We start from the raw sequence: 11,271 nt of genomic DNA on the forward strand, positions 1-11,271 counted from the left end.
AACGAGAGGGGAGAGTATGATCTACGTACCCTTGTAGATCGACAACGGAAGCGTTTGGTTGATGTAGTCGTATGTCTTCACGGCCCGACCGATCAAGCACCGAAACTACGGCACCTCCGAGCTCTAGCACACGTTCAGCTCGATGACGATCCCCGGACTCCGATCCAGCAAAGTGTCGGGGAAGAGTTCCGTCAGCACGACGGCGTGGTGACGATCTTGATGTACTACTGCAGCAGGGCTTCGCCTAAGCACCGCTACAATATTATCGAGGACTATGGTGGAAGGGGGCACCGCACACGGCTAAGAATATGATCACGTGGATCAACTTGTGTTGTTCTGGGGTGCCCCTGCCTCCGTATATAAAGGCTCAAGGGGGGGTGCGTCCGGCCTAGGAGAGGCGCGCCAGGAGGAGTCCTACTCCCTCTAGGAGTAGGATCCCCCCCCCCCCAATCCTAGTTGGAATAGGATTCGCAGAGGGAGGAAAAGAGAGAGGGGGGCCGGCCCCCTCTCCTTATCCTATTCGGACCAAGGGAGGGGAGGGGCGCGCGGCCCATCTAGGGCTGCCCCTTCTCTTTTCCACTAAGGCCTACTTAGGCCCATATAGCTCCCGGGGGGTTCCGGTAACCTCCCGGTACTCCGGTAAAATCCTGATTTCACCCGGAACACTTCCGATATCCAAACATAGGCTTCCAATATATCAATCTTTATGTCTCGACCATTTCGAGACTCCTCGTCATGTCCATGATCACATCCGGGACTCCGAACAACCTTCGGTATATCAAAATTATAAACTCATAATATAACTGTCATCGTAACCTTAAGCGTGCGGACCCTACGGGTTCGAGAACAATGTAGACATGACGGAGACACGTCTCCGGTCAATAACCAATAGCGGAACCTGGATGCTCATATTGGCTCCTACATATTCTACGAAGATCTTTTATCGGTCAGACTGCATAACAACATACGTTGTTCCCTTTGTCATCGGTATGTTACTTCCCCGAGATTCGATCGTCGGTATCCCATACCTAGTTCAATCTCGTTACCGGCAAGTCTCTTTACTCGTTCTGTAATACATCATCCCACAAATAACTCATTAGTTGCAATGCTTGCAAGGCTTAAGTGATGTGCATTACCGAGAGGGCCCAGAGATACCTCTCCGACAATCGGAGTGACAAATCCTAATCTCGAAATACGCCAACCCAACATGTACCTTTGGAGACACCTGTAGAGCTCCTTTACAATCACCCAGTTACGTTGTGACGTTTGGTAGCACACAAAGTGTTCCTCTGGCAAACGGGAGTTGCATAATCTCATAGTCATAGGAACATGTATAAGTCATGAAGAAAGCAATAGCAACATACTAAACGATCGGGTGCTAAGCTAATGGAATGGGTCATGTCAATCAGATCATTCAACTAATGATGTGATCCTGTTAATCAAATGACAACTCTTTGTCTATGGTTAGGAAACATAACCATCTTTGATTGACAAGCTAGTCTAGTAGAGGCATACTAGTGACACTCTGTTTATCTATGTATTCACACATGTATTATGTTTCCGGTTAATACAATTCTAGCATGAATAATAAACTTTTAACATGATATAAGGAAATAAATAATAACTTTATTATTGCCTCTAGGGCATATTTCCTTCACAGGCGTGCCCGGGCGCCGCCATATCTGGGTTGTATATGACGGATGCTGGTCAACCTGGGCTTTTGAGGCCCATTTGAGGCACCTGCCTGGGTCGAAATTTCATGACTATGCAGTGACCAGGTCATCCGCCCGGGCGTTTGAGGTGGGTTTGGGGTGCCTGGCTATAATGCTCTAAGGGCATGTACAGTGGTTAATAAGACAGGCTTATCTTAAGAGCATCTCTAGCAGTATCCGCAAACTGGGCCATCCGCTAAAATAACCGCTGGTTTGGCCCAGTTTGCGGGATGTATCCTGTATCACCGGCTCGAGCAAATCCGCCAAATCGGCCTGTCCTGGAATTTTGTTTTGTGGAATCACTCTTCCGTGAGCCCATTTCCTCCATATGTGCGGGAATCCACCCGATTTTGCCGAATCCCCTTTCGGTTGGCGCATAGCACTTCTGTCGGCTTCCGTTTCCCACCTTCCGCCCTGATGCCGCTGCCCATCCGTCCTGCGACCTCGCTGTCTGGCCTTCCCGCGCTGGAATCAGCCGGATAGACACACCGTCGCCCCCGGATGCGCCATATCATCCTCCGACGCTGCTGGTCCATTCGCCCGGGCCTCCCACGGCTCCAACTCCTCCTGCTGCCTCTCCAATCCCTCCCGCCCCCGCCACCCTCAAGAGGAAGCGGCAAGGCAACCATCTCGTCCAAACCGGCGCACCCACGCGGCATCACCGAGCGTCGCCCCCGCTCCGGCTCCACGCCCCCAAGAGGAGGAAGACCGCCTTGACCGGCCCCGCCGGTGCGCGGGCGAAGCCTCCGAGGAAGAAGGTGATCACGTCAAGGGGTCATGCTCCTCCTCTGCCTCCGGCCGACCCCCAGCATCCACATTGATGGCCAAGCCGCTGACCATGCCTACAAGGTGTTCGATGAAACAGTTGGGAGGTAAAAAAATCTTTTGCTTGCTTTGCACAGGTCATCTCCATTTTCGGTCTTTCGGAACATTTGCTTGAGCTATGGCCGTCGTTTTTTGTAGCCAAAACGTGCCCTACACATATACAGAGATGTTGGCCAAGAGCACGGTGAATTTGAGTGCCCCTCTTGGTGATTTCGATGCATCATACGTTGAGGTTGACACGGAGGTGCACGATGAGAATAAAGATGATGATGATGTGCAAGAGATCCTGGAGGCCGACTATGATGCTAGGTTGGGAAGGACCAGCAACTACACCGAGACAGAGGATGTGTGCTTAGTTAAAGCATGGGAAAGCATCTCTCTTGACTCCATCACCAGCAAGGATCAAACGTATGGAAACTATTGGCAAAGGATCGAAGATAAATTTCATCAAATGATGTCATTCCCATCCGGCCGGAACTTGAAGGGCCTTCAAGGCCATTGGGACACCATCAACAAAGCTTTCTCCCGTGGGCCTGGATGCTTGGAGCAAGTGCGGAATGCACCACCAAGTGGCTCCACTATTGATGATTATGTGAGCATTTCTTCATCTTCAAGTTCCTAACCGTGTCCATAGGAATATTATAAGCTTATACTTGTCTCAATGTTTGTTTGTAGGATCGCATCGCCAATGTGTACTACAACCAAATCCCGGCCTCCAATGGCCGGTCATTCAATCTTCAACATTGTTGGAAATGGTCCATGATAAGGAGAAGTAGAGGGTGAGGGACAAGGAATCCCCTTCAAAGAGAGACATGAAAGTGGACTTTGAGGATGATGATGATTGTGATGATGCACCAAGAGAAGGAAGAAACAAGGGCAAGCCGGATGGAACCAAGAAGGAGAAAGCAAGAGTCGAGGGGACTTCTGAGGCAATCACTTTGAGGGACCAAATTGGTGAGATGACGAAGATAAAGGAGGCTATGCTAGCCAAGCATTGAGATGCAAAAGTTGACATGGCTGAGAAGAAAGAGAAGCACAAAGAGGAGAAATGGAAAAGGAGGTGTGCTTTCGAGGAGCGCAAGGTCTTCCTAGAGGAGCAAAAGAGGAAGGACGAGAGGACCGCTGGGGAGGGACGGTTCATGATGATGAATCCGGAGGGCATGGATGCAATGGTAAGAGAATTTTTTGAAATAAAAAGAATGGAGATCATGCTCCGGAGGAAGACGGAGCTCCAAAATCTTATGGCCGGTGGTGGTGTTGTTGGGGAACGTAGTAATTTCAAAAAATTTCCTACGCTCACGCAAGATCATGGTGATGCATAGCAACGAGAGGGGAGAGTGTTGTCTACGTACCCTCATAGACCGAAGCGGAAGCGTTGACGCAACGTAGAGGAAGTAGTCGTACGTCTTCCCGATCCGACCGATCCAAGCACCGTTACTCCGGCACCTCCGAGTTCTTGGCACACGTTCAGCTCGATGACGATCCCCGGGCTCTGATCCAGCAAAGCGTCAGGGAGGAGTTCCGTCAGCATGACGGCGTGGTGACGATCTTGATGTTCTACCGTCGCAGGGCTTCGCCTAAGCGCTGCAACAATATGACCGAGGTGGAATATGGTGGAGGGGGGCACCGCACACGGCTAAGGAACGATCACGTGGATCAACTTGTGTTGTTCTGGGGTGCCCCTGCCTCCGTATATAAAGGCTCAAGGGGGGGGTGCGGCTGGCCTAGGAGAGGCGCGCCAGGAGGAGTCCTACTCCCTCTAGGAGTAGGATTCCCCCCCCCCCCAATCCTAGTTGGAATAGGATTCGCGGAGGGGGGAAAAGAGAGAGGGGGGCCGGCCCCCTCTCCTTGTCCTATTCGGACCAAGGGAGGGGAGGGGCGCGCGGCCCATCTAGGGCTGCTCCTTCTCTTTTCCACTAAGGCCCACTTAGGCCCATATAGCTCCCGGGGGGTTCCGGTAACCTCCCGGTACTCCAGTAAAATCCCGATTTTACCCGGAACACTTCCGATATCCAAACATAGGCTTCCAATATATCAATCTTTATGTCTCGACCATTTCGAGACTCCTCGTCATGTCCGTGATCACATCCGGGACTCCGAACAACCTTCGGTATATCAAAATGTATAAACTCATAATATAACTGTCATCGTAACCTTAAGCGTGCGGACCCTACGGGTTCGAGAACAATGTAGACATGACCGAGACGCGTCTCCGGTCAATAACCAATAGCGGGACCTGGATGCCCATATTGGCTCCTACATATTCTACGAAGATCTTTATCGGTCAGACCGCATAACAACATACGTTGTTCCCTTTGTCATCGGTATGTTACTTGCCCGAGATTCGATCGTCGGTATCCAATACCTAGTTCAATCTCGTTACCGGCAAGTCTCTTTACTCGTTCCGTAATACATCATCTCGCAACTAACTCATTAGTTGCATTGCTTGCAAGGCTTAAGTGATGTGCATTACCGAGAGGGCCCAGAGATACCTCTCCGACGATCGGAGTGACAAATCCTAATCTCGAAATACGTCAACCCAACATGTACCTTTGGAGACACCTATAGAGCACCTTTATAATCATCCAGTTACGTTGTGACGTTTGATAGCACACAAAGTGTTCCTCCGGCACACGGGAGTTACATAATCTCATAGTCATAGGAACATGTATAAGTCATGAAGAAAGCAATAGCAACATACTAAACGATCGGGTGCTAAGCTAATGGAATGGGTCATGTCAATCAGATCATTCAACTAATGATGTGATCCTGTTTAATCAAATGACAACTCTTTGTCCATGGTTAGGAAACATAACCATCTTTGATTAACGAGCTAGTCAAGTAGAGGCATACTAGTGACACTCTATTTGTCTATGTATTCACACATGTATTATGTTTCCGGTTAATACAATTCTAGCATGAATAATAAACCTTTATCATGATATAAGGAAATAAATAATAACTTTATTATTGCCTCTAGGGCATATTTCCTTCAGTCTCCCACTTGCACTAGAGTCAATAATCTAGATCACATCGCCATGTGATTTAACATCAATAGTTCACATCTTTATGTGATTGGTTCACATCTCCATGTGACTAACACCCAAAGGGTTTACTAGATTCAATAATCTAGTTCACATCGCTATGTGATTAAGACCCAAAAAGTGATCATGTTTTGCTTGTGAGAGAAGTTTAGTCAACGGGTCTGCCACATTCAGATCCGCATGTATTTTGCAAATGTCTATGTCAACAATGTTCTGCATGGAGCTACTCTAGCTAATTGCTCCCACTTTTAATATGTATCCAGATTGAGACTTAGAGTCATCTGGATCAGTGTCAAAACTTGCATCGACGTAACCCTTTACGACGAACCTTTTGTCACCTCCGTAATCGAGAAACATATCCTTATTCCAGTAAGGATAATTTTGACTGTTGTCCATTGATATACTCCTAGATCACTATTGTACTCCCTCTCTTAACACAGTGACTAAGGCATAGGGAATGACTTTCATTCTCTTTGTATCTTCTGCCGTGGTCGGGCTTTGAGTCTTACTCAACTTCACACCTTGTAACACAGGCAAGAAACTTTTTCTTTGACTGTTCCATTTTGAACTACTTCAAAATCTTGTCAAGGTATGTACTCATTGAAAAACTTATCAAGCGTCTTGATCTATCTCTATAGATCTTGATACTCAATATGTAAGCAACTTTACCGAGGTCTTTCTTTGAAAAACTCCTTTCAAACACTCCTTTATGCTTTGCAGAATAATTCTACATTATTTCCGATCAACAATATGTCATACACATATACTTATCAGAAATGATGTAGTGCTCCCACTCACTTTCTTGTAAATACAGGCTTCGCCGCAAGTCTGTATAAAACTATATGCTTTGATCAACTTATCAAAGCGTATATTCCAACTCCGAGATGCTTGCACCAGTCCATAGATGGATCGCTGGAGCTTGCATATTTGTTAGCACCTTTAGGATTGACAAAACCTTCTGGTTGTATCATATACAACTCTTCTTTAATAAATCTATTAAGGAATGCAGTTTTGTTTATCCATTTGCCAGATTTCATAAAACGCGGCAATTGCTAACATGATTCGGACAGACTTAAGCATAGATACGAGTGAGAAACTCTCATCGTAGTCAACACCTTGAACTTGTCGAAAACCTTTTGCGACAATTCTAGCTTTGTAGATAGTAACACTACTATCAGCGTCCGTCTTCCTCTTGAAGATCCATTCATTTTCTATGGCTTGCCGATCATCGGGCAAGTCAACCAAAGTCCATACTTTGTTCTCATACATGGATCCCATCTCAGATTTCATGGCCTCAAGCCATTTTGCGGAATCTGGGCTCATCATCGCTTCCTCATAGTTCGTAGGTTCGTCATGGTCTAGTAACATAACTTCCAGAACAAGATTACCGTACCACTATGGTATGGATCTCACTTTGGTTTACCTACGAGATTCGGTAGTAACTTGATTTGAAGTTACATGATCATCATCATTAGCTTCCTCACTAATTGGTGTAGGTGTCGCAGAAACAGTTTTCTGTGATGTACTACTTTCCAATAAGGGAGCAGGTACAATTACCTCATCAAGTTCTACTTTCCTCCCACTCACATCTTTCGAGAGAAACTCCTTCTCTAGAAAGTTTCCGAACTTAGCAACAAAAGTCTTGCCTTCGGATCTGTGATAGAAGGTGTATCCAATAGTCTCCTTTGGATATCCTATGAAGACACATTTCTCCGATTTGGGTTCGAGCTTATCAGGTTGAAGCTTTTTCACATAAGCATCGCAGCCCCAAACTTTCAGAAACGACAACTTTGGTTTCTTGCCAAACCATAGTTCATAAGGCGTCGTCTCAACGGATTTTGATGGTGCCCTATTTAACATGAATGCGGCCGTCTCCAAAGCATAACCCCAAAATGATAGCGGTAAATCAGTAAGAGACATCATAGATCGCACCATATCTAGTAAAATACGATTACGACGTTCAGACACACCATTACGCTGTGGTGTTCCGGGTGGCGTGAGTTGCGAAACTATTCCGCATTGTTTCAAATATACACCAAACTCGTAACTCAAATATTCTCCTCCACGATCAGATCGTAGAAACTTTATTTTCTTGTTACGATGATTTTCAACTTCACTCTGAAATTCTTTGAACTTTTCAAATGTCTCAGACTTATGTTTCATTAAGTAGATATACTCATATCTGCTCAAATCATCTGTGAAGATCAGAAAATAATGATACCTATCGCGAGCCTCAATATTCATCGGACCACATACATCAGTATGTATGATTTCCAACAAATCTGTTGCTCGCTCCATTGTTCCGAAGAACAGAGTCTTAGTCATCTTGCCCATGAGGCATGGTTCGCAAGCATCAACTGATTCATAATCAAGTGATTCCAAAAGCCCATCAGCATGGAGTTTCTTCATGCGCTTTACACCAATATGACCTAAACGGCAGTGCCACAAATAAGTTGCACTATCATTATCAACTCTACATCTTTTAGTTTCAACATTATGAATATGTGTGTTACTACTATCGAGATTCAAATAAGAATAGACCACTCTTCAAGGGTGCATGACCATAAAAGATATTACTCATATAAACAGAACAACCATTATTCTCTGATTTAAATGAATAACCGTCTCGCATCAAACAAGATCTAGATATAATGTTCATGCTTAACGCTGGCACCAAATAAAAATTATTTAGGTCTAATATTAATCCCGAAGGTAGATGTAGAGGTAGCGTGCCGACTGCGATCACATCGACTTTGGAACCGTTTCCCACGCGCATCTTCACCTCGTCCTTAGCCAATCTTCGCTTAATCCGTAGTCCTTGTTTCGAGTTGCAAATATTAGCAACAGAACCAGTATCAAATACCCAGGTACTACTGCGAGCATTAGTAAGGTACACATCAATAACATGTATATCACATATACCTTTGTTCACCTTGCCATCCTTCTTATCCGCCAAATACTTGGGGCAGTTCCGCTTCCAGTGACCAGTCTGCTTGCAGTATAAGCACTCAGTTTCAGGCTTAGGTCCAGACTTGGGTTTCTTCTCTTGAGCAGCAACTTGCTTGCTGTTCTTCTTGAAGTTCCCCTTCTTCCCTCTGCCCTTTTCTTGAAACTAGTGGTCTTCTCTACCATCAACACTTGATGTTTTTTTTCGATTTCTACCTTTATCAATTTCCGCATTACGAAGAGCTTGGGAATCGTTTCCATTATCCCTTGCATATCATAGTTCATCATGAAGTTCTACTAACTTGGTGATGGTGACTAGAGAATTATGTCAATCACTATCTTATCTGGAAGATTAACTCCCACTTGATTCAAGCGATTGTAGTACTCAGACAATCTGGGCACATGCTCACTAGTTGAGCGATTCTCCTCCATATTTTAGCTATAGAACTTGTTGGAGACTTCATATCTCTCAACTCGGGTATTTGCTTGAAATATTAACTTCAACTCCTGGAACATCTCATATGTTCCATGACGTTCAAAATGTCTTTGAAGTCCCGATTCTAAGCCATTAAGCATGGTGCACTAAACTATCAAGTAGTCATCATATTGAGCTAGCCAAACGTTCATAATGTCTGCATCTGCTCCTGCAATAGGTCTGTCACCTAGCGGTGCATCAAGGACATAATTATTCTGTGCAGCAATGAGGATAAACCTCAGATCACGGATCCAATCCGCATCTTTGCTACTAACATCTTTCAACACAATTTTCTCTAGGAACATATCAAAATATACACAGGGAAGCAACAACGCGAGCTATTGATCTACAACATGATTTGCAAAATACTACCAGGACTAAGTTCATGATAAATTTAAGTTCAATTTAATCATATTACTTAAGAACTCCCACTTAGATAGACATCCCTCTAATCCTCTAAGTGATCACGTGATCCAAATCAACTAAACCATGTTCGATCATCACGTGAGATGGAGTAGTTTCATTGGTGAACATCACTATGTTGATCATATCTACTATATGATTCACGCTCGACCTTTCGGTCTCCGTGTTCCGAGGCCATATCTGTATATGCTTGGCTCGTCAAGTATAACCTGAGTATTCCGCGTGTGCAACTGTTTTGCACCCGTTGTATTTGAACGTAGAGCCTATCACACCCGATCATCACGTGGTGTCTCAGCACGAAGAACTTTTGCAACGGTGCATACTCAGGGAGAACACTTCTTGATAATTAGTGAGAGATCATCTTAAAATGCTACCGTCAAACTAAGCAAAATAAGATGTATAAAAGATAAACATCATATGCAATCAAAATATGTGACATGATATGGCCATCATCATCTTGCGCCTTTGATCTCCATCTCCAAAGTACTGTCATGATCTCTATCGTCACCGGCATGACACCATGATCTCCATCATCTTGACTATATCAATGTGTCGTCACACGGTCGTCTCGCCAACTATTGCTCTTGCAACTATTGCTATCGCATAGCGATAAAGTAAGGCAATTATTTGGCGCTTGCATCTTATGCAATAAAGAGACAACCATAAGGCTTTTGCCAGTTGCCGATAACTTTAACAAAACATGATCATCTCATACAACAACTTATATCTCATCACGTTTTGACCATATCACATCACAACATGCCCTGCAAAAACAAGTTAGACGTCCTCTACTTTGTTGTTGCAAGTTTTACGTGGCTGCTACGGACTTAAGCAAGAACCAATCTTACCTACGCATCAAAACCACAACGATAGTTTGTCAAGTTGGTGCTGTTTTAACCTTCGCAAGGACCAGGCGTAGCCACACTCGGTTCAACTAAAGTTGGAGAAACTGACACCCGCCAGCCACCTGTGTGCAAAGCACGTCGGTAGAACCAGTCTCGCGTAAGCGTACGCGTAATGTCGGTCCGGTCCGCTTCATCCAACAATACCGCCGAACCAAAGTATGACATGCTGGTAAGCAGTATGACTTATATCGCCCACAACTCACTTGTGTTCTACTCGTGCATATAACATCAAACCATAAAAACCTAGGCTCGGATGCCACTGTTGGGGAACGTAGTAATTTCAAAAAAAATTCCTACGCTCACGCAAGATCATGATGATGCATAGCAATGAGAGGGGAGAGTGTTGTCTACGTACCCTCGTAGACCGAAGCGGAAGCGTTGACGCAACGTAGAGGAAGTAGTCGTACGTCTTCCCGATCCGACCGATCCAAGCACCGTTACTCCGGCACCTCCGAGTTCTTGGCACACGTTCAGCTCGATGACGATCCCCGGGCTCCGATCCAGCAAAGCGTCAGGGAGGAGTTCTGTCAGCACGACGGCGTGGTGACGATCTTGATGTTCTACCGTCGCAGGGCTTTGCCAAAGCGCTGCAACAATATGACCGAGGTGGAATATGGTGGAGGGGGGCACCGCACACGGCTAAGGAACGATCACGTGGATCAACTTGTGTTGTTCTGGGGTGCCCCTGCCTCCGTATATAAAGGCTCAAGCGGGGGTGCGGCCGGCCTAGGAGAGGCGCGCCAGGAGGAGTCCTACTCCCTCTGGGAGTAGGATCCCCCCCCCCCAATCCTAGTTGGAATAGGATTCGCGGAGGGGGGAAAAGAGAGAGGGGGCCCGGCCCCCTCTCCTTGTCCTATTCGGACCAAGGGAGGGGAGGGGCGCGCGGCCCATCTAGGGATGCCCCTTCTCTTTTCCACTAAGGCCCACTTAGGCCCATATAG

At 45.9% G+C, this 11,271-nt stretch overlaps 1 protein-coding gene across 1 annotated transcript; it reads left to right on the top strand.

Moving 5' to 3' along the window:
- The first annotated feature begins 2,703 nt into the window (after positions 1-2,703).
- Positions 2,704-3,320, top strand: LOC147956810 (uncharacterized). The gene is made up of 2 exons (XM_087531461.1): positions 2,704-3,129; positions 3,213-3,320. Exons 1-2 carry the CDS (start codon positions 2,704-2,706, stop codon positions 3,318-3,320), a joined length of 534 nt encoding a protein of 177 aa, XP_087387587.1.
- Positions 3,321-11,271: the final 7,951 nt, after the last annotated feature.

This window comes from Triticum urartu, chromosome 7A, assembly GCF_056163025.1.
Source record: "Triticum urartu cultivar PI428250 chromosome 7A, HENAU_Tu73, whole genome shotgun sequence".
Classification (NCBI taxonomy): Eukaryota; Viridiplantae; Streptophyta; class Magnoliopsida; order Poales; family Poaceae; genus Triticum; species Triticum urartu.

Coding starts and splice junctions, on each gene's coding strand:
- LOC147956810 (XM_087531461.1), top strand. CDS start 2,704: ATGTTGGCCAAGAGCACGGTGAATTTGAGTGCCCCTCTTGGTGATTTC. Junction 3,130..3,212: donor GCTCCACTATTGATGATTAT/GTGAGCATTTCT, acceptor GTTTGTTTGTAG/GATCGCATCGCCAATGTGTA.